Genomic DNA, 26,962 nt, shown 5'->3' with positions numbered 1-26,962 from the left:
AAAGGTTAAATCAGGCAGTGGAGCTTTTTCTAAGGTGCTATGTATCACACAATCAACTCTTATGGGTGAGATACCTCCCATTGGCAGAGTTCGCTATTAACAATCGAGTTAATTCTTCCACAGGGTGTCTCCTTTTTTTTGTAACAGTGGTTTGCATCCTCGCTTTTGTTCTAGTCCCTCTGTATCCTCACTCAACCCGCAGGCAGATTCTTTTACCTCTAGACTGTGCACAGTCTGGGCACAGGTTCAAATGAACCTGGAAAAGGCCCAGGAAACCCAGTGTAAACATGCCAATAAGAAACGTTCCAAGGGGGTAAATTTTGTACTCGGGATAAGGTGTGGTTGTCGACTAAGAATCTTGCTTTGAAACAGTGTTCTAGGAAATTCTCTCCGTGTTTCATTGGACCATACAATATTATTGAGGTTGTTAACCCAGTGTCCTTTAGACTTAAGCTACCCGACTCCTTTCGTATACATGATGTGTTTCATAAGTCATTGCTTAAGAGATATGTGTCACCAGTGGTTCAGGTTAAAAAACCTCCTCCACCTGTGGAGGTTGAAGGTCAGGAGGAAATTATCATCTCTAGAATTATTGATGTTAGAAAGGTTAGAAACTCCTTTCAATACCTGGTCCACTGGAAGGGCTATGGACCCGAGGAGAGGTCTTGGGTCCCAGCTACTGAGATCCACGCCCCGAGGCTCATCAAGAAGTTTGATGATGAGCATCCTGGGAGATTTGTACCCAAGGGCTTGGGTCCGGTGGCCCCTTGTAAAAGGGGGGTACTGTAACGGGGCACTGAAGGCGCACTCGGTCTCCCATCAGCCGCAGACCTGCTGCTTAGCTTCGGGAGCAAGGATCTGTGTTCGGCCTCGTTCCCAGGGCAGCTTTGCTAGCTGGGAGGCTCCCTGCTCCTAGGTCTGCCTTGAGTTCCGAGCTGATCACTCGGTGCTTGACTTGCCTGTCTGTCGGTCATGTAACGCTGGCCACGTCACATGACCCTCACTCCCCACTATAAATACAGGCAACATGCTGGCTACAGGTTGCCTGTGATTTTGGTCCCTTAGGCTGTGTATTATTATTGTTATTTAGCTTACCTTTGGATTTGACCCTTGATCTGCTTCCTGACACCTCTTCTGCCTGCTCCCTGAACCTTGACGCTACCTTTCGGACCTCGGCTTGCTTTTCGATTTTGTCTTTGCCTCTTCTCTTGTACTGATGTGACCTCCCGGATTTTTTACCTCGGCCCGCTCTGGGATCTGTCTCTGTCTCCTCCCTCGTACCGACGTGACCTCCTGGACTGACCCCGGCTAGTTGACCTGCCTCGCCCTTCCGTTTTTTGTGGTACCATGCTTGTTCCACCTCTCTGTCCGCTCTAGTGCTACCTCTCATTGGCTGTCCGCTTCCCTGCTGTCTCTTTCTCTCTGCTTGCACTTACTCAGGTCAGGGACTGTCGCCCAGTTGCGCCCTGTCACCTAGGGCGGGTGGTGCAAGTAGGCAGGGACAGGGGACCGGGTGGCAGCTTAGGGGGTGCACCTCCACTCTTTCTTTATACCCGTGACGCTACCCTGTGACAAAACCTCTCACTGTGTCACAATACATAACTTTGATTAGCAGAAAATGTTTATTTTATGTATGGGGTAATTAGGGCAGTAAATTCTAAAGCCTGCCAATCTGTTACAATCTGATATAAAGATCTGCCGACGGGGGGACATGTAACTACTGCAGCCAATCACAGGCCGAAACAGTGACCTGCCCCCATTGCGTCACGTGTGACATCCATACTTGCATTCTTTTTCAAACTATCAAAGAAGGGTTCATTATTAATAAACCTCCCCCATTTTGGTTGGAAGTATAATCTCCCTCATTCCAAAAGCAGGTAAAAGTATGAGCAATCCAGGGTTGCTTGGGAAAGGTTATTTCTTCTATAATTCATAACATCCAGGTGGACTTTATGCCAAATAAATCTATTGGTCTGAAACTAAGGTGTTTATTTCTTAATCATCAATTGCATGAAGAGTTTGGTTGTGAATACAGAGGCTGCTTGATTTTTGTCACTGGATATTTTGAAGGCCTTTGATAGTGTCAATGTCAATGCCATTGTTTTTGTGGAAGGTTCTGAAATGCTTTAGTTTTCTGGGGAAGTTTATCAGATGGGTGAAAATATTATATTTTCAGCCTGTTGCCTGGTTAAGACTAATTTGGAATTGTCCTCTATGTTTAGATATTGATGACCTATCTAGAGAATAGGTCATCGTTAAAAAATCTCTGAAACCCCTTTTAAATGTCTTTCCAGTATTAGCAGAGATTTGTAGGAAGGGTATAATATGGATTAAATTACCTCTCAGTATAGCTGATAGGTTGACATTGATCAAAATGGTTATCCTACTGTGACTTTTGCATATTCTGTCTAATTCCCTGGTCTGGATTAATGATGTTGTCTTTTAGTATTATTGTATTAGTTGTCTTTTAGTATTATTATCCTGTTAATATGGTAGGCTAAGCCAAGCTAGAAGGAAACTTGCGGATTTTCAGTGAATAAATCTCAGGGCGGTTTGAGGGTTCCGAATTTTAAGTTGTACTTAACCGCCTAGTTAAAACATCTGAAACTATGGAGGTGACATTGATTTCACAGTTGTTCAGGGAGGGTATTTTTATTTCCTTTGAGAGTTTTACTACACTTGTTGACTGTACATAAATTCACAGATTTTGTTATATTCAACTATAGTATGCATTTTGTGGCAGTTCCAGGTACAATCCAGCTGTTCAATTGACTTTATAGTCAAAATTTATTTTACTAAAGGCTTCATATCTAAGCTGTATTTGGCACCATGAAGGTGGGTCTGTCTGAATTTCATCTTGCATCTTGGGATTGGTGGTTATAGATATCTTTACAATTCTAACCATAAATGAAGCAAATTTGAGATGCTAAATAGACTATATTATTTGGCCAAATGTATCAATACTATTAAATTGAATGATTCTGACCAGTGCAGATTGGATCCATCTTGTGTAGCGTTGTTCAAAGCTTTTCAGATATTGGCAGGAGGTTCTTAAGAATATTTATGGTAGATGTGGGGGTTAGTATGCCCTTGGATCCACAGGATTGTATCCTGGAAGATCTAGCTCTGCTTTTGTGAAGAAATATTCAATTTGAGTATATAAATTGTTATTTGTGCTATGCAATGCTAGTGTTAAACTTATCATCAAGTTTTCCTACAGTTCAGGCTTGGAAAAGGCCTGTCTAAAGTTTTAGGTTACTGTAGTTTAGACTTTTTGGATCTAATAACAGATCTAGTGATTGGTCTGCAATTTGGAAATTTTTAATACTCTAGATTCTAAACAGTAGAGTAAGTTTAAAGGGGTTTTCCGATCCTCTGGATGGTCATAAGTGTCCTGCCGATCAGCTGTTCGAGAAAGCAGTGGCACTCACAGTAGTAGGTAGTAGTCTTCTCGTAGCTTTCCCTAGGCTGTGTGACGTCACGTTCATTGGTCACATGACCAAGGCGCAGTTCAGCTCTATAGAAGTGAATGGGGCTTAGCTGTGATACCAAGCACAGCCAGTATACAATGTACGGCGCTGTGCTTGATGAGCACAGAGAAGGCCGTTCCACTCACAGGTGCACCAGTGCCTCCTGAAACAGCTGATCGGTGGGGATCCCAGGTGTCAGACCTCCACCGATCAGATATTGATGACCTATACAGTATTAATGAACTCCCAGTCTCTTAGGTAAGACAGAAATTATATCTTCAGTAGCACTCTCTGCATGGGGACATACAAAGAAACAAGAAGGCCGAAGCTTGTTAGAGAGGGGAGGTGTCTGAAGGCTGGCAGGAAGGGGTTGATGTTAATGTAAGGCTTTGTTCACACTTGTGTTGGAGGCTTTGTTTAAAATTCTGGACAAAATAGTGCAGAATTGTACACTACTTTGGTAAAATGCCAGATTGGAAGAGAAACCTCACAGACCCATTATAATCAATTGGGTCCACTGGTCACAGTTCTTGCCCCTTATGCAAAGAACCAGCTCTTCTGTTATTTTCTTTGTTCCTCTATAACAGAGCTGAACAATGGAAATAACGCACATGGGAACAGCCTGATCCTGTTGTTCACAGAAAGTCAGTCACACAGGACAGACTGACCTCCTGTCTACACAGGAGACCACGGTCTGAACTGGTGGTCAGACTGGTGATTGCATGACCCAGGTACCCATAATGTAAGGTTTTACAATATGACGGCGACTGAAATGGGATGAAACAAATTACATTGCTAGAATATTGCAGAGAAGTGCTTCTTTAACTATAAGATCCTAATGCCGTAAATGGTTAGCAGATGGTGCCAAAGAGTTAGTGACATATACAGCTCCAGCACTGAGATTTGCTGAACATGTGATGATGTTGATCATGCAGAGTATTTTCATCTAATCTCCCTTCACCTCTATAGTGACCTATCATATGAATACACTACGGCTGGTTAGAGATAGCCATCCTCTCAAGCCGTATTATAGTCCAGTCACTGAAGAAACAGTTTATGTCTCTCTGCCAATGTATACCAACAATTAAAATACTACAATAATAATCAGTGACATCTAAAAAGCATGCGAGTAAAGTCTGAAAGTTTTCTATGCCTTCTCATGATACCAAAGCTAAAATTATCTCTGATATTTACCATGAAAAAAGTTCAACCTCAGATCAGATTATATGACAATATAAACAATCAATTCTAAACTAATCAGATTAGTTCTGAATTTCACATAAATTTGTCTGCCCAATAAATCCGAAGTTTTCCCAATTTCTTTTAGACAAAACTGCGCAAACAATGGAGCCCAGCGCCCATTTTACTGTGAAAATTGGTGGGGAAAAAGACAGGAAGATGGAGGATCACATGTCCTTGGGAGGTCTTGCTCTGATTTGCTCAGATGCTGACAGACAGCTTAAAGGGGTTATCCGATTTTAGACAATGGGGGCATATCGCTAGAATATGCCCCCATTGTGCTATAGGTGCGGGTCCCACCTCTGGGACCCGCACATATAAGGAGAACGGAGTGGAGAAAGTTGAGGAGGGCGCATTGTGCACGTAGAAATGAATGGGAGCGGTGGCCGCGCATGCTCGGTGCGCTCCCATTCACTTCAATGGGAGAGGCGGGGAGCTGCTCTTGGTGTGGACGGACCCCGGGAAGCCCCGGGGTCCTCCAGCCAAAACTCTCCCCGGTTCCGTTCCAGAGGTGGGACCTGCACTTATCAGACAATGGGGGATTGTCTAAGATGGAATAACCCCTTTAATGAACCAATCAGGGGTCCTTTTGTTGAGAATGCCATTACGCACTATTTTGTTGTTTGAGTTCTGACAGACTGTGTTGCGCTGTGTCTGCCAAAAACCTGTAGCAGAGCACATACAAGCCAGTATAACATGGTAACGCTTAGCATAGAGAGGTAGGGACTGGTCAATTGTGTGTTGTCTCATAGTTCATGCAATTACCTGGAAAGTGCTATCTGCGACAAACTAATTTTTTTCAATATACAGTCATGTGAAAAAATTAGGACACCCTTTGAAAGCATGTGGTTTTTTGTAACATTTTTAATAAAAGGTTATTTCATCTCCGTTTCAACAATACAGAGAGATTAAAGTAATCCAACTAAACAAAGAAAACTGAAGAAAAGTCTTTTCAAGATCTTCTGTAAATGTCATTCTACAAAAATGCCTATTCTAACTGAGGAAAAAGATAGGACACCCTCACATGTATTCCCTCTTAAATTGGCTCAGATCTCACACAGGTATATCACACCAGGTGCACATAATTAGTAGATCGTTACTCTGCATGTTGAATGAGGCTTGCCCTATTTAAACCTCAGACATTTAGTTTGGTGTGCTCCTGACTGTTGAAGTGAGAGTGAGCACCATGGTGAGAGCAAAAGAGCTGTCAGAGGACTTCAGAAAAAAGATTGTAGCAGCCTATGAGTCTGGGAAGGGATTTAAAAAGATCTCAAAAGATTTTGAAATCAGCCATTCCACTGTCCGGAAGATAGTCTACAAGTGGAGGGCTTTCAAAACAACTGCCAACATGCCCAGGACTGGTCGCCCCAGCAAGTTCACCCCAAGAGCAGACCGCAAGATGCTAAAAGAGGTCTCCAAAAACCCTAAAGTGTCATCTCGAGAACTACAGCAGGCTCTGGCTACTGTTGATGTAGAAGTACATGCCTCTACAATCAGAAAGAGACTGTACAAGTTTAACTTGCATGGGAGGTGTGCAAGGAGGAAACCTTTGCTTTCCAAGAGAAACATCGAGGCCACACTGACATTTGCCAGAGATAAAGTTGACAAAGACCAGGACTTCTGGAATAATGTTCTTTGGACAGATGAGTCCAAAATTGAATTATTTGGACACAACAGCAGAGGACATGTTTGGCGTAAACCAAACACAGCATTCCAAGAAAAGAACCTCATACCAACTGTGAAGCATGGAGGTGGAAGTGTCATGGTTTGGGGCTGCTTTGCTGCAGCAGGACCTGGTCAGCTCACCATCATAGAATCCACGATGAATTCTACTGTGTATCAGAAGGTGCTTGAAGAACATGTGAGACCATCAGTTAGAAAATTAAAGCTGAAGCGGAACTGGACCATGCAACATGACAATGACCCAAAACATACTAGTAAATCAACCAAAGATTGGCTGAAAAAGAAGAAATGGAGAGTCCTGGAATGGCCAAGTCAAAGTCCAGATTTGAATCCCATTGAGATGCTGTGGGGTGACTTGAAAAGGGCTGTACGTGCAAGAAACCCCTCAAACATCTCACAGCTGAAAAAGTTCTGCATTGAGGAGTGGGGTAAAATTTCCTCAGACCGATGTCGAAGACTGGTAGATGGATACAAGAACCGTCTCACTGCAGTTATTTCAGCCAAAGGAGGTAACACTCGCTATTAGGGGCAAGGGTGTCCTATCTTTTTCCTCAGTTAGAATAGGCATTTTTGTAGAATGATATTTACAGAAGATCTTGAAAAGACTTTTCTTCAGTTTTCTTTGTTTAGTCGGATTACTTTAATCTCTCTGTATTGTTGAAACGGAGATGAAATAACCTTTTATTAAAAATGTTACAAAAAACCACATGCTTTCAAAGGGTGTCCTAATTTTTTCACATGACTGTATGTACAGCCAGCCAGCTTTTTAAGTAAAACTAAAAAACCTCAAGTTTCTACAGTTTATAGGCTTATTGCCAGCACCCCAATACCATATATTTTGCTGCAAATGCTAAACAATTGCTCTTTTTTCTAAAAACTTAAATTTACCTTTTTTATTTTGGTACCTTTAGTGCACTAATGTGCATAAATATACCTGTGTTAGTAAATGTATTGTATTACTTCAAAATACCATTCAGTTACAGTGAAAGCATTTTATTGCAAAAACTTAATTTATTATACCCATGTTAGTGAACACATTTTACTGAAACAAATAAATAAATTACAATTATTCTGCCATGTACATAGGAGAAGTCTCTGATGAGCAGATGAGCAGTGGCGTACCTGCAATAGAGGCAGACTACGCGACTGCTATGGGGCCCAGCAGACAGGGGGCCTGCACTCAACTTCTCTAACTATGGGAAGCTCAATGCAAAGAGATTATTTACAGCTTCCATGGTAGTTGTATTGATTCCTATTCACTGAGCTTCCCTTGTGTTGGCTGCAGGTAGCTTTGTAATAGAAGAGAAGCAGAAGAGTTTTCAATGTATTTTTGCCATTTTTCTGGTGTAAATACACTGAGAAATATGGTGTTCAGAAGGAGCTCAATATATTTAAAGCACCTGTTACACTTTTTCTGACATAAAAATCAGATAATTAAAATATCTTCCTTTTGCTTAAAAAACATGCAAATTCATCCGAAATATGGGGCATTGTGTATATTCTGAATTCTTTGGGAGTGACTGACGCACACATACTGGAAAACTAGGTGCAGGGGGCCCATATTAAATTTTGCTATGGGGCCCTATGAGATCTGTGTATACCCCTGCTGATGAGTGTGAATGGCAACCACTTGTGCTCCCAATGGAACATAGTAAAGTCGCTACAATCATTCCCCTAGCAACACCAGTTGCATGTAGAATTCCAGTGAGGGGATGCAATGGATATGCCTTTAGGTAATTTATTGAATGTACCTTGATGCATGTCTGGCAAACAAGAAAAGACTGCAAGATACAGGTGGTAAGCTTACAAATATAACACATATTACAAATAATTGTATTGAATTCTAGTTATCCTTTTTATGACCGGGCCCAAAAAAGGCCTGAATGTCCAGGCAATTTTTTGTGATTTTGTGCACATGGTGGTTTAGTGACACTAGCTTTTTTTATTTGTTTGACTTCCAAAATAATTTTTGCAAATTTTTTATTTTTTACTTGAAACTTTTTATTAGATCGTTTTTTAGAGATTTATTTTCCCTTTTTTTAGGTTTAATTTGTAGGAAAACCACTAATGATTATAAAAAAATATATATTTTTATTATAGCTTCTTATTTCTTAAATATTAAAAGTGACACAAAAATTAATTATTTCAATGCGTTCCCTATTTTGTGACGATAGTTTTCATATATAACATGTATAGGCTTTAGCGAACGTGGCAACTATTGTGACGGTGTCTGTTAGCAATTGCATTTTTTATTTTATTTTTACATGTTTTTATTTGTATTTATTATTATATTTTACTTATATTTTCATTTATTCTTGGCACATAATATGTCCCCCAGGAGGTCATTAAAAGACCTCTGAAGGACACTGACTTTTTTACAGGGGAAAACACACAGGCAGAGCTGATGAGGGTCTCCTCAGACCCTGCAACACTGCTCCTGCCCCAAACACCCCCGGCGGTCACATGACCGCCAGGACTAACAGAGGAAGCGACTTGTCCGCTTCCTGCTTTCCCTCCCTGCTCTGTTATTCCGGCCCAGGAGAAGGCAGAAGTGGTAATAAACCACTCTTGTCTTCTGCTCAGGGTCCCCGCTGTGTCTCACAGCCAGGACCTGACCTGGTCCTGCTAGATTGCTAATCAGCGCTGGGATTAAAACGCTGCCTGAACGTTTATATACGTGCTATCTGTACGGAGTATGCGCAGATAGGACGTCTATATCCAGTGGACAGTCGGGAAGGGGTGAAGTAACCATTATCTGGGACAGCACAACTCGAAAAATTTGAATATCGTGCAAAGTTCATTTATTTCAGTAATGCAACTTAAAAGGTAAAACTAATATATGAGAGAGACTCATTACATGCATAGTGAGATATTTCAAGCCTTTATTTGTTATAATTTGGATGATTATGGCTTACAGCTTATGAAACCCCAAAGTCTCAATTTTGAGGTACCCTTTGCTCAGGGGGTATGGATTAATTAGCTGACTAGAGTGTGACACTTTGAGCCTAGAATATTGAACCTTTTCACAAAATTCTAATTTTAAGCTGCATTAATGCAATTCCTTTTAATTTGCATTACTGAAATAAATGGACTTTTGCACGATATTCGAATTTTTTGGGTTTCACCTGTAAATGCGTGTTATTGAATACTTTTTACTGTATTACTATACCCCTGTTAGTAAAGGTATTTTCCTCTAAAAACTGCCTTACTATACCCCTGTTAGTGAAGACATTTTACTGCAAAAAATGAATTACTATACTGATGTTAGTGAACAGCTTCAAGATACCAGTCAGTTACAGCAAAACTATTTTACTGTAAAAACTGCATTACTTTACTATAAAGTGAATGCATTTTACTACAAAACTGTATTACTATATCATGTTGTTTTACTTCAAGATACTGTTCCGTTACAGCAAAAACTGCATTACTATACCTGTTTAAGTGAACACATTTTACTGAAAAAACTGCATTCTATACCCGTGTTATTAAACACATTTTACTGCAGTATTAGGCTACTTTCACACTAGCGTTCGATCGGATCCGTTCTGAACGGATCCGATCATAATAATGCAGACGGAGGCTCCGTTCAGTACGGATCCGTCTGCATTATTTTAGCATATAACAGCCTAAGTGTGAAAATAGCCTCGTACGGATCCGTCCAGACTTTCAATGTAAAGTCAATGGGGGACGGATCCGCCTGAAGATTGAGCCATATTGTGGCATCTTCAAACGGATCCGTCCCCATTGACTTACATTGTAAGTCTGGACGGATCCGCACGCCTCCGCACGGCCAGGCGGACACCCGAACGCTGCAAGCAGCGTTCAGCTGTCCGCCTGTCCGTGCGGAGGCGAGCGGAGCGGAGGCTGAACGCCGCCAGACTGATGCAGTCTGAGCGGATCCGCTCCATTCAGACTGCATCAGGGCTGGACGGCTGCGTTCGGGTCCGCTCGTGAGCCCCTTCAAACGGAACTCACGAGCGGACCGACGAACGCTAGTGTGAAAGTAGCCTTACTATACCCGTGTATGTGTTTTACTTAAAAAAAAATGATATACCCATTTTGGTTGAGTTGTTTTAATTTAAAAGGAACTTGTCAGCTACAAAATGCACCTTAAACCACAACATTACTTTATAGATGTTGTCATCATGTTTCTAAAGATTTTTTTTGTCTTAGATGTCTTTTAAGGACTTTTATGGCTGTATGTAAATGTGAATGCACCCTCTCCCCCCCCCCCCCCCCCTTAGCATTTGATTTACAGCCATTGGTATAGTTTCAGCCTCGATTCCATCCTAGATTTTGCGCATGCGCCGTATGATTGCATTTCCAGTGCTTGTGCATTGATGAAGCGCACCGTAGAACATTGCCACATATATATGTCCCTCACAGGACCAGGAGCCCACAGAGTACAGTGAGGGGATCAATGTGCAAGCACTGGAAATGCAATCATACGGTGCATACGTGAAATCTAGGATGGAATTGCCCCTGAAACTTTACCAAAGGCTGTCAATCAAATGCTAAGGGGAGGGGAGAGGGTGCATTTACATTTACATACGGCCATAAAAGTCCTTTTTCAGCAATCTCGCACTTTGGCCATCTAAGACAGAAACATCTTTAGACACATGATGACAACATCTATTAGGTAATGCTTGTGGTTTATGGTGTATTTTGTAGCTGACAGGTTCGATACTATTCAGTTACAGCAAAAGCATTTTAATACAAAAACTGCACTACTATACCCATGTTAGTGAATGCCTTTTACTGCCAAAACTGCACTAGTATACCTGTTTCAGTGAACATGTATTACTGCAAGACACTGTTTGGTTACTATAAAAGCATTTTACAACAAAAACTGCATTATGTGGGGACTCGCTCTGGTAGACAGGATTAGCGGATGCAGTATAGAGGCAACAACAAGTTCTTTGGATCAAACAGTTCAGTGTTTTATTCACACTTTAGGCAAGTGACAAAACAAGCAGTCATATTCAAACAAAAAGTCACCTTGCGGTGTTGGTGGTAATTCACACCATGCGGCAATTCTGCCTCAAAGAGTCCTTGCTGATAGCAGCACCAACCTCTTTTCACGCCAAACAGGTAGCAAGCCTTCATCCAGACACAAGGCTCCCAGATCCCAACACAGGAACCTGGCTTCTGAGCCCAGCTGCCTATTTAAGGACAGCCAGGTACTGCCAAAACCCGGACCGGCACTTAAAATCCGGTCCAGTATTTGAACTCACCTGGCTGTAAATCAGCCCAGCAGCACGTGCTGGGAGGAAAATACCTGTTTTCCCAGACCAAACCTCTCATGTGTCACAATTACTATACCCATGTTGGTGAATACATTTTAGTGCCAAAACTGCATTAGTATTCCCGATTTAGTAAATCTGTTGTATTACTTCAAAATATTGTTACAGTTATAGCAAAAGCATTTTACTGCAACAACTGCATTATTACCTTTGTAAGTTGTCAATACCAATGTGCAGTGTGTTTGCAGAAGGGGAAGGACATGTAATAGCACATCTGTCTTTAAATTACAGAAAAGAAAATTGCTATTAATATCTGTGTACCAAATCTGTGACTTTTCATTAATGCGTTAGTAGTAGTGGCACTTGTAGCCATGATGGTGGCAGTAGGGACAGTGGTAGTGACAGTGGCACTCAGGGGAAACACAGGGCAGGGAATCGGGAGGAGGGCTGAGGTGCCCACAATGACTTATCACAATCTGATCAAAGTTTCTGGGAGGGTGAGGACCTTCCACTGTCTTTGCTACTACAAGCAGCAGAAACCACAACGGCAGCAACCAATTCAGTCTCATGTATGTCCAGCATCCAGTGTCATCTCAGATACAGTTTTCAGCGAGGCAGGTGACATCATCACACCCAAACAGACAAAGTTTTACTCCTCCAGTCTACAAAACATCACTTTTGTCAAAATGAACAAGAAAACCTCCGGCTGAGGCCGATGAATATATTTGCCATTGCTGATGGTGGCTATTCATAGCCAGCCCTATTATGCCAATGCCGATGTGTGCCTGCTTACCATCATGTTTCATACCATATGGCTGCTTCCACTGCCAGTTGCTATTCCCCACTGCTAATCCCCATACGGTCACTTCCATTACCCCTACACATTCACCACTACTACTACTACCCCAGGACAGCCACACACATTTCTACTGCCTTGTTTGTTCCATGCTGTTATTACTCCTACACAACTTACTTTTTCCACAACAACACTCTACTGATGCACCCGAAAAAAATTTCTAGGCTTGTTCAACTTCAGAACAAGCTACTGTTTCTTCTGACAACACTTGTTTGTGTATAAATATGGGCCCTCGTTAATGTATAATTTGTGCAGAACAAGCCACTGTTTCTCATGACATTAAAATGTGTGTGTCTATAAACAGGGGCAGAGATCTTCCAGTTTTGGCATAATTTTTGGATGCTTGGTCACTGTGTGTGTTTTAACACCATTTGCCACCAATAAGGGACCCTTTTTGGAATATTTCTAATATGAAAAAGCATAAAAAGGTGACGGCACAGTGGTTTTTTCGTTTTTTAAGTACGCTGTTTAACAATGTCAACCATGCATTTAACCATAGCTATATACGTCAGTGTCACTCTTTCATAGCTATAAATGTCAGTGTCATTATTTTCTTTTGCTGTCATTGCATTAAAAAGCTTAAAAGAAGGGAGTGGAGGAAGAACAAAGTACGTAAAATAAAAGGGAGAACAACAAGATATATAAAATCTGAGACCTAGGAGACTTCAGAGTGTCAAATACCAATTTTCAGGCCAAATTATTGATTTGTGCAGATTCGATTCAGCCACAAATCTAATGTTTGGAAAAATGTGATGAAAAGGACACAAAACTAATTTTAAATATTTGCATTTATGCTGGATCCTTCATGGATCAGCAAAAACGCTTCAGTCACGATAATTCAACCGTCTGCATCCGTTATGAATGGATCCGGTTGTATTATCTCTAAGTGCCGGTACTAAAACCATTCTAAGTCAATGGGTGACGGATTTGTTTTCTTTTGTGTCAGAGAAAACAGATCCGGCACTATTGACTTACATTGTGAGTCATGACGGATCCATCTTGCTCCGCATTCCAGGACGCTTTTGTGTCCGGCATGGGAACGCAACTAAACAGAACAGGATGCATTCTGGTGCACTTCATTACTACCTCTTAGGGTAGGGCATTGAATAGTTTGATGCAGTTTCACAATCTAAAGAAGGGAGATTGTATTGTTATTAGCCTGTGTAAAGGCCTACTGGATCAAATGACACTTTGCAAGATTGTTGGAAGATGTTGAATATTTGTTTACTATTAAGGCAGTTCAAGTTGCAAAAAAAGTAAGCAAACTCCTTTGAATTACAATGTAACTAAGGCATCGTTCACATCACCATTTATCCTTTCCGTTCTCTGGCTCCGGAGAATTCGCCATCACGATTTTTATGGAAACTATTTCTATGAGCAACCACGTCCTTTTCTATGATTGATTTAGATCCTATTTTTAAGTTTTTTAGTATTTTATGGTTGTTTTTATTATTTCATGCACTAGCTTCTTGTGATGTATATATAATAAATATGTACTTATATTGACTTACTTATAGCCCTTTCACACCTGCGTTATAGTCTTCCGGCATAGAGTTCCGTCGTCGGGGCTCTATGCCGGAAGAATACTGATCAGGATTATCCTAATGCATTCTGAATGGACAGTCCGTCCTTCAGGATGCATCAGGATGTCTTCCGTTCCGGAACGGAACGTTTTTTGGCCGCAGCAAATAGCGCAGCATGCTGCGCTTTTTGCTCCGGCCAAAAATCCGGAACACTTGCCGCAAGGCCGGATCCGGAATGAATGCCCATTGAAAGGCATTGATCCGGATCCGGCCTTAAGCTAAACGTCGTTTCGGCGCATTGCCGGATGCGACGTTTAGCTTTTTCTCAATGGTTACCATGGCTGCCGGGACGCTAAAGTCCTGGCAGCCATGGTAAACTGTAGTGGGGAGCGGGGAGCAGCATACTTACCATCCGTGCGGCTCCCGGGGCGCTCCAGAGTGACGTCAGGGCGCCCCAGGCGCATGGATGACGTGATCGCATGGATCACATGATCCATGCGCATGGGGCGCTCTGACGTCACTCTGGAGCGCCCCGGGAGCCGCACGGACTGTAAGTATACCGCTCCCCCGCTCCCCACTACTACTATGGCAACCAGGACTTTAATAGCGTCCTGGGTGCCATAGTAACACTGAAAGCATTTTGAAGACGGATCCGTCTTCAAATGCTTTCAGTACACTTGCGTTTTTCCGGATCCGGCGTGTAATTCCGGCAAGTGGAGTACACGCCGGATCCGGACAACGCAAGTGTGAAAGAGGCCTTATTGAGCATTTGCTGCTTTCTTTTCCCAAATGTGGAGTGCCCCTCATTATTTATTGCTCGATTTTCCCATTAACCCTTTTCAGGACCCTGCCATATTTCACTTTAAGGACCAGGCTGTTTTTTGGAGATTTTACATATGTCACTTTATGTGGTAATATCTTTGGAATGCTTTTACTTAGCCAAGCTATTTTTGAGATTGTTTTCTCGTGACACATTGTACTTCATGATAGTGGTAAATTTCAGTCAATATTTTCCATTTAATTTTTTTTTTAAATCCCAAATTTAACAATTTTTTTTACAAATTCTCAATTTTTCTCATTTGTATTTCTCTGCTTTTAAAACAGATAGTGATACCTCATATAATAGTTATTACTTTACATTTACCATATATACTTTATGTTTTTATCATTTTGTGAATGCCATTTAATTTTTTGGGGACGTTAAAAGGCTTAGAAATTTAGAAGTACATTTTTCTGAAAATTTTCAAAACCCACTTTTTTAAGGACCAGTTCAGTTATGAAGTCACTGTGGGGCTTACATAATAGAAACCACCGATAAATGGCACCATTTTAGAAACTACACCCCTCAAGGTAGTCAAAACTGATTTTACAAACTTTGTTAACCCATTAGGTGTTCCACAAGAATTAAAGCAAAATGTAGATGAAATTTCAGAATTTCACATTTTTTGGCAGATTTTCTATTTTAATCAATTTTTTTCCCAGTAACAAAGCAAGGGTTAACAGCCAAACAAAACTCAATATTTAGTGCCCTGATTATGTAGTTTACAGAAACACCCAATTTGTGATCGTATACCGCTGTATGGGGACACGGCAGGGTTCAGAAGAAAAGGAGCGCTGTATGGTTTTTGGAGGGCAGATTTCACTGGGATAATATTAAGTTGCCATGCACCCCTAGAGTAGAAACTCCAAAAAGTTACCCCATTTTGGAAACTACGGGATAAGGTAGCAGTTTTGTTGGTACTATTTTAGGGTACATATGATTTTTGGTTGCTCTATATTACACTTTTTGTGAGGCAAGGTAACAAAAAATAGCTGTTTTGGCAACGTTTTTTTTTATTTACACTGTTCATCTGACAGATTAGATCAAGTGTTATTTTTATAGAGCAGGTTGTTATGGACGCGACAATACCAAATATGAAATTTTTGGGTTGTTTGTTTCAGTTTTACATAATAAAGCATTTTTGGGCGACTGTCTTATGTAGGGGCAAATTTTTTTTTGTCATGAGAGGATGGTTTTATTTATACTATTTTAGGCTGGGTTCACACGGGCGTGACGGATTGGCTCAGGATGCGTTCAGTGAAACTTGCACTATTTTGCAAGCAAGTTCAGTCAGTTTTGTCTGCGATTGCGTTTAGTTGTTCAGTTTTTTCCGCGCGGGTGCAGTGCGTTTTGATGCGTTTTTCACGCGCGTGATAAAAAACTAAAGGTTTACAAACAACATCTCTTAGCAACCATCAGTGAAAAACGCATCGCACCCGCACTTGCTTGCGGATGCAATGCGTTTTTCACGCAGCCCCATTCACTTCTATGGGGCCTGTCCTGCGTTACAAACGCAGAATATAGAGCATGCTGCAATTTTAAAGCATTGCAGAAGTGATGCGTGAAAAAAAACGCTCATGTACACAGCCCCATTGAAATGAATGGTGCCGGATTCAGTGCGGGTGCAATACGTTCACCTACCGCATTGCACCCGCGCGGAAATCTCGCCCGTGTGAACTCAGCCTTAGGGTGCATTTGACTTTTTGATCGCTTGGTATTACATTTTTGGTGATGTAAAGTAACAAAAACATTTTTTGACATTTTTTATTTTTTTTTGGCGGTGTTCACCTGAGGGGTTAGGTCATGTCATATTTTTATACAGCAGGTTGTTACAGACGTGGCGATACCTAATATGTATACTTTTTTTATTTAAGTTTTACACGACAAAAGCATTTTTGAAACAAAAAAAATCATGTTTTAGTGTCTCCATATTCTGAGAGCCATAGTTTTATACTTTTTGGGCAATTGTCTTAGGTAGAGTCTAATTTTTTGTGGGATGAGATCATGGTTTGATTGGTACTATTTTGGGGTGCGTATTACTTTTTGATCGCTTGGTATTACACTTTTTGTGATGTAAGGTGACAAAAATGGCTTTATTAACACCGTTTTTTTTTTTGTTTTTTTTTACGGTGTTCATCTGAGGGGTAAGGTCATTTAATATTTTAATAGAACTGGTTGTTACGGACACTTTTAACACAATAAAATCATTTTTTAAATGTCTCCATATTCTGACAGCCATAGTATTTTTTTATTTCTTCCCCAAGTTTTATGTAGGGGTGACGGTATTTTTGGGGGCAAACGCCTTTTTGATTGCTTGGTGTTGCACTTTTTGTGATGTGAGGTGACAAACAAATGGTTGTTTTAGCGCAGTATTTATTTTATTTTTTTCTACAGCATTCAGGTGAGGGGGTGGATAAGGTGATATTTTTATAGAGCCTGTCGTTACGAACGTGGCAATACCCAATATGTCTGTTTTAATTTTTTTTTATTTTATGTGTTTTATTTTGGGAAAAGGGCTTTTTTTTTTTTTTTTACTTGAAGCTATTTTTTTTTATGAAAAGCACTTTTTTTTTACTTTTTATTTTTGTCCCACTCTGGGACTTCAACTTCTGGGGTCTGATCCCTTCTGCAATGCATTACAATACAGCCTGTATTGTAATGCATTGCCTGCCAGCTTTTATGCTGACAGCCTGCCTTTGAGACCCAGCCTAAGGGGTTGGATCACACAGGCTTCGGTAGTAGGCAAGCCCCGATACCTATGGAAGGCATCGGTCTGCCTTCTCTGCCATCGGGTCCCCGTCACTGCAGCGCGGGGACCCGATGGGGAAGCGGAGGGAACACGTACCCTCCGCAAACCCTCTGCATACCGCGGTCAACAAAGGGTTAATACACCGGCATCAGTGTTTTCACTGATGCCTGCGTATGCAGCAGGGGCCCAGCTGTTAGGACTGCCAGGTCCATACCGCTGATCGGACGGGCCCAGCTCCTGCACCCGCCCGATCAGCCCACCGTACATATACAGCGCTGGTCCTTAAGTCACGTCCACAAGAGCCATACATGTACGGAGCGGGTCCTCTACGGGTTAAAGGCATAAAAGCCTGGCAACTGACAAATATGCTCTTCTCAGGAGAGATTGTTTGATGTCTCAAAACAACTTTAATGAGACCTCAGAAGACACATCTTAGAGACAGATAAGCGTGCCTTTTGTGGAGCTTTTATTATCAGGAGTATTTAGAATATGAACTTTTATTCTGCCAGATTCTGCACTTGCAATTTTCCAAGGCGGGATTCACTGTGAAGTGCTCTCTGCATTGAGATGCTTCACATCTTCTCCCCTCTACTCTGAGTGACAGCTGTGTCATTCAACCAGTAAAGGGGGCTGTGAAGCAACTCAATAGAGACAACTGAGAGAACTTAACAGTGAGGATCCACCCTGGGCTTGCAACAGGAGAATCTGGAATAAAACATCATAGACGCACTACTCATGAGAATGGCTCCACAAAAGGTATGTTTGTGCTGCTTTCCCTGCACATACCTTGCACTGTCAACAGTTTATCACGGTCAAAACAACATGCAATCCTGAAAAGGGCAAGAAGATCCCAAGGTTAACAACGAAAGACAAACTGAAGACTCTACAAAAAAACACTGTGCACTATTGAATATATATACAGTATATCATATGTGCACTATAAGAAAAACACTCAAAAAGAATAGTGTTCATGGAACATGAATGATTAAAAAAGAAGTTTTGTGTTTAGGAATGGCAAGTCAGAGTCTTGACCTTAACCCTATCGGAATGCTGTGCTATGATCTGAAGAGAGTAGGTAAGGCACCCAAGAAGTATTGATAACCTGAAGCACACATCTGCAGGGACGAATGGTCCAAAATGTTTCCTCAACATTGTGCAAACCCTATTTTCATAAAAGAAATGTTTGGTGGAGGTGACTGCTGCTAAAGCTACAGGTTATTAAAATCAAATGTTTACTTTTAGTTTAGGTTGTGTTTATCTTTATGCCAATTCAGATAATTCCAAAGGGTTCACTTACTTTTTTCTTGCAATAGTAGGTTCTGGATTATCATCCACTCATAAAAAAATAATAACAGTGCAACTAGCTAGATTGCTGCAATACACGGTGTGCAGTTATGTCTCAGGTAGATATGGAGGTGATTACTGGTGTGGTATGATTAGAAAATGGGTCTTGCCACAAGAGGGCATAAAAGCGCTTCTCCTGCTGCCCTATAAAAAGGCTCTCAGAGGCTACTTTTGAGTAGTGCATCTCTTGGTTAGAGATCATTAACTTCTAGACATGGGTCTACAATGCACTCAAAGACATTTTGGCCACTTGACAGACTTTGAATGGGAGAGGGGGCGTGCATCATTGGATTGAGAGAAGCAGCATGGTCATTTTGACAAATTGTCCAACATCTAGGCTGTTCTGACCGAGTTGTTGGGAGCAGTGTTCACATGAGGGCAAGCACCCGGCAAACAGGCTCCAGTCGGGGTAGACAGGCCACCAGTAGAGAGAATTATTTGATCCAACAGCAAACACAAGCAGCTCCACAATTTCATTGTCCACCATTCAGGCACAAGTGCCACCTTCATTACACACCCCTGTCTCTGCCCTAACCATGTCCATCTACTTAGCAGAAAGAAATCTGGTGTCACAATGCCCATTATCCTGATATTAGCAGCCAGCCACCGTCGCTTTCATTTGAAGTGCTGTCATGACTGGGAAACAGACTGCTACGGACTGAAACCATATCATCTTCAGTCATGAATCCAGGTTCTGTTTGGGATTCAAGTCAGGTTTTTGTATGGAGACCTCGTAGTGAGCGCTTCCATCCTTCCTTTGCCCCAACTGCTGGTGTGATGATCTGGGAAGCCATCACACACAACAGTTGGTCACTCCTAGTAGCGATACGAGAGACACGAACAGGTCAGCTATATGTGCAGGATATCCTACGGTTACATATGTTGCCTATCAAGGCAGGGCTTCCAAATGGCATTTTTCAGCAGGATAATGCTTGCCCACACACAAGAGTTAATGTCTCTGCCAGATTACAACACTTCCTTGGCGTGCCTGGTCACCAGATTTATTGGCAACCGAGCATTTATGGAACCAGCTGGGATGCCAGCTTTGGCAACCTACAAGTGTGCAGGATCTACAGGCCCAGCTGCAACATCTGTGGACGAATGTGCCACAGGATACCATTTAGAACTTGTAAGTCCATGCCCAACCATATTTCATCTTGTATCCAGGTTATAGGCAGCCTAACAGGGTACTAGAGCCTCATTACAGTCGTACAGTTTTCTCAAAACAAACTTATACTTTCGCTTTAAAGGCTCGTGCACACGGCCGTAGCCTTTTTGCCGTCCGCAAATTTCGGATACGCAAAACATGGATACCGAGCCTGCAGCCATTTTCAGTCTTTCACAAATGTCCCATCCTTGTCCATGTCATATAAGTGTTATATATATTATACATATATTCTAGATAAGTGCTTCTCAAACTGTGAGGCACTTCTAGTTGTTCTTGGGATGCTTAACAGGAGAGTTATGACAGAACTGATTATATTCTGCACAGGTCTTTCTGTGGTTGCTGCAGTTTCCGGGATAGCAAAATAATTGACACCATGTATGCTTATTTGAAAGTTTTACTGGGTTTTGTTGTTTAATACAACCAATAGTGGGGCCCAGGAATCACCACTTTGTGGCTGGTAAGATCCCATTAGAAAAAGATTGAGAAGCAGTGTTCTAGAAGATTGGTCAAATAAAACTGTTCTTATATGGGTAAAAAAAAAAAAAAAACACAAAATGGGTTGAATATGCTATAATTTATTATGTTATTTTCTCATAATTTGTTATCTATGCTCTGCTTTTTTAGCATATAATGAAACATAAAGTAAAAATGCTGTATGACTCTTTGTCTTTATTAATAAAATTAAAGGGGTTGCTCACTCCAGGGGCTTTTCTGGAAGACGCTCCAGAGAGGCCAGACCTGCAGATGGAGTCATATAGTACCTGCAGCTGGATTCCAGCTCCTTCACTCCCCCGCCGCATCTTCTCATCGCCAGTCTCCCCACGTCAACATGCAGTTTCAAATAGGTCACGTGGCCACTGCAGCCAATGGCTGTCCGCAGCGGTAACATGTGCCCCATGCGTAATGTGACCCAGTGACATGACGCAAGTATGATTCCCTCTGCAGGTCCGGCTACGCTGGGGAGGTCTGCCAGAAAAGTCCCTGGGGCAAACAACCCTCTTAAGCTTTTTCTATGGATCACTCCTAATTTTTATTTTATAACTATATTCTTATTATGTACAATAATTTCATAAAATGGGTTATACCAGTGGAAGAAATACCATTGCTTATATCAGATGCTACTCTTTACATGCAAATATTAACATGTCTTCTTCTAAGGGATAAATGGAAGAAACATTGCAAGACCAATAGTTGGATGACTTATTTTCTTAAAAGATTTTTCTTTTTTCTTTACTGATGCCCTGTGAGCATCCTGTCTGATCCTTTTGAATGTACTACTAATAACATAGCTCTAAAGATGTGCACTAGCTATCCTAATTCAGGCTTCTAAAGTACCTTTTATTTTCTAGGCGGCACTTCAGCTATTGCCTCCAGGGCCCTGAGCGTTCAGAACATCAAGTACAGTGATTCACCAACTTACAAAGCGAATCTGGAGCACAGTGAACTAGAAAATGAAATTTTGAAGGTGGACCAGATGCTCACTGACATGGAGCTGAAAGTCAATGTGTTAAGGTGGACTGTGGAGGCCACAGCAAACATGAATGACGAGCTTGATAGCGCTGACGTCTCTTCAACTGTACTGCTCTCTGTGGATGAAGGAGGAAACAGGCGCCAGTGCTGCGGCGAAAAACAATTAGTGGTGTCATTAATTCTATGTGGTGTCGCACTCATAGCTGTCACTCTTTCTTCTGTGCTCTGAATGTGCTATAAATTATTGCCTAGCATTGCTGAGCAAATATGAATGCAATTTATTAAAGAGGTTATCCCACAAAGAATACTGTTTATAGTGAAATCCATTAACAAGTATTAATACACTCCTCAACACTGAAACTGCAACACCAAGAAGTGAACGTCGTGGAATTAATGGAAATCACAGGGTGGATAGAAATGATAATGATGTGCAAATAACAACAAAATATCTTGATTTATTCAGTATCAAGTATCAGCGTCACGCACAGAAATGCATGCACTTAACCTCATTGGTAGCATGCCAAGGAATGTATTAATTGTCTGAGTAATGTTCTGCCATGCTGAATGCACTAGGACACGCAAATCATCAAGATCGGCTGCTGGCAGCTCTCTTTCCCATTGCCGACCAATGACATCTCAGATGTGTGCTCATGGAGACAACGCTGTACACACTGCAGCCCATGGTAGCACATTTAGACCATGCAGGCTGCTCACAGTAGAAAAACACCTCCTAGGACCCATTGGAAAACGGCCATACCACTCATTCCAGGATTAAATCTACGTAACACTGAGCTGTTAGTGTACCTGAAATGAAGCCTAGAAGGGTCCAGCCACCCCACACTATGGCACCCCAGACAATAACCCATAGAGTAGGATGGGTGTGATGTTCCTTTAAGAAGGCTTCTTCTTCCTGGGGCTGCCACACACAGTCTCCAGACCAATCTTCGGATATCATTGCGGCTGAGGCAAAAGTGTGACTCATCACTTAAAAGAAAGGACCTTCATTGCCACTTTGCTGTGCACCATGATAGCCTTTGAGAGCAATGGTGTTAGGTCAAAGGAACATCTCTGCAAGGGACATCTGGTTCGTAGCCCAATGTCATGCAAATGTCTTCTGATGTTCTGTGTGGACACTATTTGCCAGGATACGAGGTCCAATTTCACCTGTAGTACAGAATGGATCACTATGTGCCATTCTTCTAATCAGACGATCTGTGTGGGCACAGGTTCACCTCCGTGCACCACCTGCTGTCATTGAGAATGAGTATGTATGTCCATCTCTGCACATTTACTGAGGCGGACACAGGACGTTTATTCAAAAGAAACGGCAGACAGCTCTATACTAATATTATTCCTGGAATACCTGAGGGTATTTTTAGGGAATATCTGAGGGAATATCAATAGTGTAAATGCTAAACTACTGTTATAATTATAGTCTAGAATTAACTATAAACATTCTTAGTGGGACAACCCCTTTAATGAAATATGTTCTATTACATCTGTATATGATAAAGTCACATTTATCACACAAGGAATAGTATTTCTGCAGTGGAATTAGGAGTCTGAATTAGTAGGAATAAATAAAGTAAAATAGATCTTCTTACAGTTGACCCTTTGTATAACATTCTCTCTTACTATCTTCCCCTAGCCTTCCTTAGCACTCATGGGTGCTACTTATCTTTTTCTTTTTTTTAAATAAAATTATTGTTTCAAATAGAAGTTTTATGGTTAATCTGTTAAACTCTGAAGTAATCCACTATTGTAATCTGCACATCAGCTTTAAAGGCAGTCTGTTACCTAATTTTCCTATACTTAACCCATGGCAATGCAATGTAGTGCTGCCTAATGTAATTCAAACTATACCTTTGTTAGGTTCAGGGGGGAATTGGCTATAGACCTTACAGGGGAATTTCCTCTCTGCCGCTGGCCAGGTACATAATAAGCTCTTAGCGGTAATTAGAAACTCATGTACCCCTCCAGCAACTGCACATGCCATCTGAATTCAACTGCTGTGGCCCACATCTCACCTCCTAAGCCCCCTGCTCCATATCTTAATCAGAGACAACTGGAGGAGGACAGAAAATGGCATCTAATGATGGCCAGAACAGAAGGGCAGCTTTTGGGGTAATATATTGCGCTGCTCTCTGGTATATGGTTCTGCTGGGACAGTATTTTACACTATGGTATTGCTGGCCCTGCCTATTTGCGTTGCCCCGCCATCTGTTAATTTGTACACCTGTACCACAAGGGGCCACTTTTATTTTTATTTTTTTTCCACGGACTCTTCAAGTTCCCTGGTTAGGATTATCCTTATTTTTAAACTCGACAAAATAAACTATGATTGGCCTTCTTGCACCTTCTAACCCGCCCCTCTTCTGCGATGTCACTATTTTCATTTAATTCTGTCAGAGACGCATTCTCTCTGAGTGTGAGTCCATCAGGAATCTGCCTGCGCTTGCGCACTGCCTTCCCTGCAGTGGGCATTAAAATCACAGTAGGTAGAGCGCATGAGACATGGGCAAAATTAAAGGCGATCTTGGGCACTTGGGGGAGTTGTTCTTGGGCTCTTGGAGGAGGTGTTCTTGGGCTCTTGGAGGAAGTGTTCTTGGGCTTTTGGAGGAGGTGTTCTTGGGCACTTGGTGAAAGTGTTCTTGGGCTCTTGGAGAAGGTGTTCTTGGGCTCTTGGAGAAGGTGTTCTTGGGCTCTTGGAGAAGGTGTTCTTGGGCTCTTGGAGGAAGTGTTCTTGGGCTCTTGGAGGAGGTGTTCTTGGACTCTTGGAGGAAATGTTCTTGGGCTCTTGGAGGATGTGTTCTTGGGCTTTTGGAGTAGGTGTTCTTGGGCACTTGGAGGAGATATTCTTGTGCACTTGGAGGAGGTGTTCTTGTGCACTTGGAGGAGGTGTTCTTGGGCTCTTGGAGGAGGTGTTCTTACGCTCTTGGAGGAGGTGTTCTTGGGCGGCTCTTGGAGGAGGTGTTCTTGGGCGGCTCTTGGAGGAAGTGTTCTTAGGGCTCTTGGAGGAGATGTTCTTGGGCTCTTGGAGGAAGTGTTCTTGGGCTCTTGGAGGAAGTGTTCTTGGGCTCTTGGAGGAAGTGTTCTTAGGGCTCTTGGAGAAGGTGTTCTTGGGCTCTTGGAGGAAGTGTTCTTAGGGCTCTTGGAGAAGGTGTTCTTGGGCTCTTGGAGGAGGTGTTTTTGGGCTCTTGGAGGAGGTGTTTTTGGGCTCTTGGAGGAGGTGTTCTTGGGCTCTTGGAGGAGGTGTTCTTGGACACTTGGAGGAGGTGTTCTTGGGCTCTTTGAAAAGTTATTGACTCCCTGCTGGGCACTTTGGGCCTCAATACCATACAACATAAATATAGGAAAATTAGGTGACAGATTCCCTTTAAAGAATAAAAAAATATCTAATCTATGCAAATCATCCATTTGTCTTAAAAATTATATTCTATGTAAGATAAAAAGCATAACCTGGGGTTATTCGCCATATATAAGGCCAGAGTGCAAAGAATGTGAAATACAGCCAGCAAATCAGATTACTATAATACCAGGCTTTTTAAGAACTAAAGCCATGGATGTGATTATGAGGCCAACTGAGGCAGCAGGGCTTGTCTTTGTAGTGGTTGTACATGATATTGAATTTACATTATTGTCTTAAAGGTTCCTGGATTACTATATATATATATATATATATATATATATATATATATTGCATTATGGCATACTATAAGGAAAAACCTGCATCTACTCATGTGAAGTAATAAAATGCTAACTTATTCTGTACATGTCCTGTTGTACTGTGTAATTACTGGAATCATGGGAGCTCACACAGGCTAACGCTTTTTCCTATAATGTGCAAGCACGACCACCTCTAATGGATTGCAGAGTGGTTGTAACCATGGAAATGAGAAGTGTATAGTGCGATGGAAAAATGACTCAAGCCAGCAACGGAGGCAATATGGACAATCACAATACATTAGTAAGTGCCTTATATTAACTTTCTGTACATGATTAATGCCATTTGCTGAAGTGGCCATAACCCTTGACAACAAGCAGTTAACTAAAAGGGAGAAAAGGACGTGATAAAAGGAGAAAAAGGCAGCTCTGAAAACTACATCTAATTGGTAAGAGTCATATTTGGAAAAGATGCACACACTGAACAGGGAACTGCCTAGGCAGGAAAACACCTTAAGGTCACTGGGATTTTCCATTTTTGCGTTTTTTGTTTTTCACTCCCCGCCTTCCCATAGTCCTAACTTTTTTATTTTTCCATTCACATAGCCATTCACGTGCGAGCAGGCGCCATGTTTGGGGACCGGACTTCCCCCATACATGTACAGCGGAGGTCCTTAAAGGGTTAAAGGGCTTCTCTGGGGTTTTATTTTCTTTGCATTGCCATATTCTGTAATATATTCTGTAAAATATTTGTAATTTTACGTCTACAGAGCTTTGTGGGGCAAGCTGTAGTTTATATTGGTACCGTTTTGGGTTACATGACTTTTTGATCTGGTCAGAGGGCAATCTGACCAGAAAAACAGCAAATTGGCTATTTATTTATTTTTTCTGGGATGGCGTTCACCATGCACAATAAATATTTTTATATTTTAACAGTTCTAACATTTTTCTAACAAAGCGATATGACTTTTTTATTGTTTATTTTTATGTGTAAAGTTAGTAATGGAGGGTAATTTTAATATTTCTGTCGGGGTTTTTTTTCCATTTTTTCCTTGTACTTTCCAGTCCCCTTAGGGGACTTGCACATGCGATTGTACCATAGACTGCATTAGAGTATCATTGCAGTTTATAGGATTTTAACAGGCTGCATGTGAGGCAGTGCCTCGGTCAGAGTTTTGCTGGCAGCTCACTATGACAGACCTGAGAGCCTTCAGATCACAGTTTGCCACAGCTTTTGATAGGAGCACAGTAACTTTGCCAACAGGGCCTCTGATCAAAGGGCAGAGGGAGCCCCTCCCCTGCCTAACCCCAATGTTGCTGCAGTCGCTATTGGGGATTAAATTACTGCTACATCATATGGCATTGAGGGGTTAAAGAGTCACTGTACTTTCATACAATTTCATTTAATAAAGAATGGTGTGAATTGCAAATTTCTAAATCAATTAATAAAAAAAAATCTGAAATGCATCCGTCTGAAAAAAATGCTGTAAAGTCATGGGCACTAGGGGTCTCATTTCCACCTAACCTGCAGACCACTGCCTGTTGTCAGGCGAGATCCATCCCTAGTAACAGAGACACAGAAGATGTGGAGAGGAAGTGGGGGCGTGCCAGAGCTAGCTGAGATCCTGAGCCTGATAAAAGAACTGCTTCTACACTGCTTCTGAACATCACAGGAGTGTCCTGCTTTTTTGTAAGGTTGATCGCTCCCTCCATATCTGCTCTGTGAACTCCAGG

General features: G+C 41.7%; 1 protein-coding gene across 1 annotated transcript in view; it reads left to right on the top strand.

The window, feature by feature from the left end:
- LOC122939611 (regulator of G-protein signaling 9-binding protein B-like) overlaps positions 1–21,794 on the top strand; it is a 53,930-nt gene extending 32,136 nt beyond the window's left edge. Inside the window, exon 3 of the mRNA XM_044295720.1 lies at positions 21,445–21,794. Within this exon, the coding sequence (XP_044151655.1) occupies positions 21,445–21,794 (350 nt within the window). The remainder of the gene's footprint in view (positions 1–21,444) is intronic.
- The last annotated feature ends 5,168 nt before the right edge of the window (positions 21,795–26,962 follow it).

This window comes from Bufo gargarizans, chromosome 5 (genome assembly GCF_014858855.1).
Source record: "Bufo gargarizans isolate SCDJY-AF-19 chromosome 5, ASM1485885v1, whole genome shotgun sequence".
Classification (NCBI taxonomy): Eukaryota; Metazoa; Chordata; class Amphibia; order Anura; family Bufonidae; genus Bufo; species Bufo gargarizans.
The sequence above is the reverse complement of the archived record's forward strand: the minus strand, read 5'-3'. Positions and strand labels throughout refer to the sequence as shown.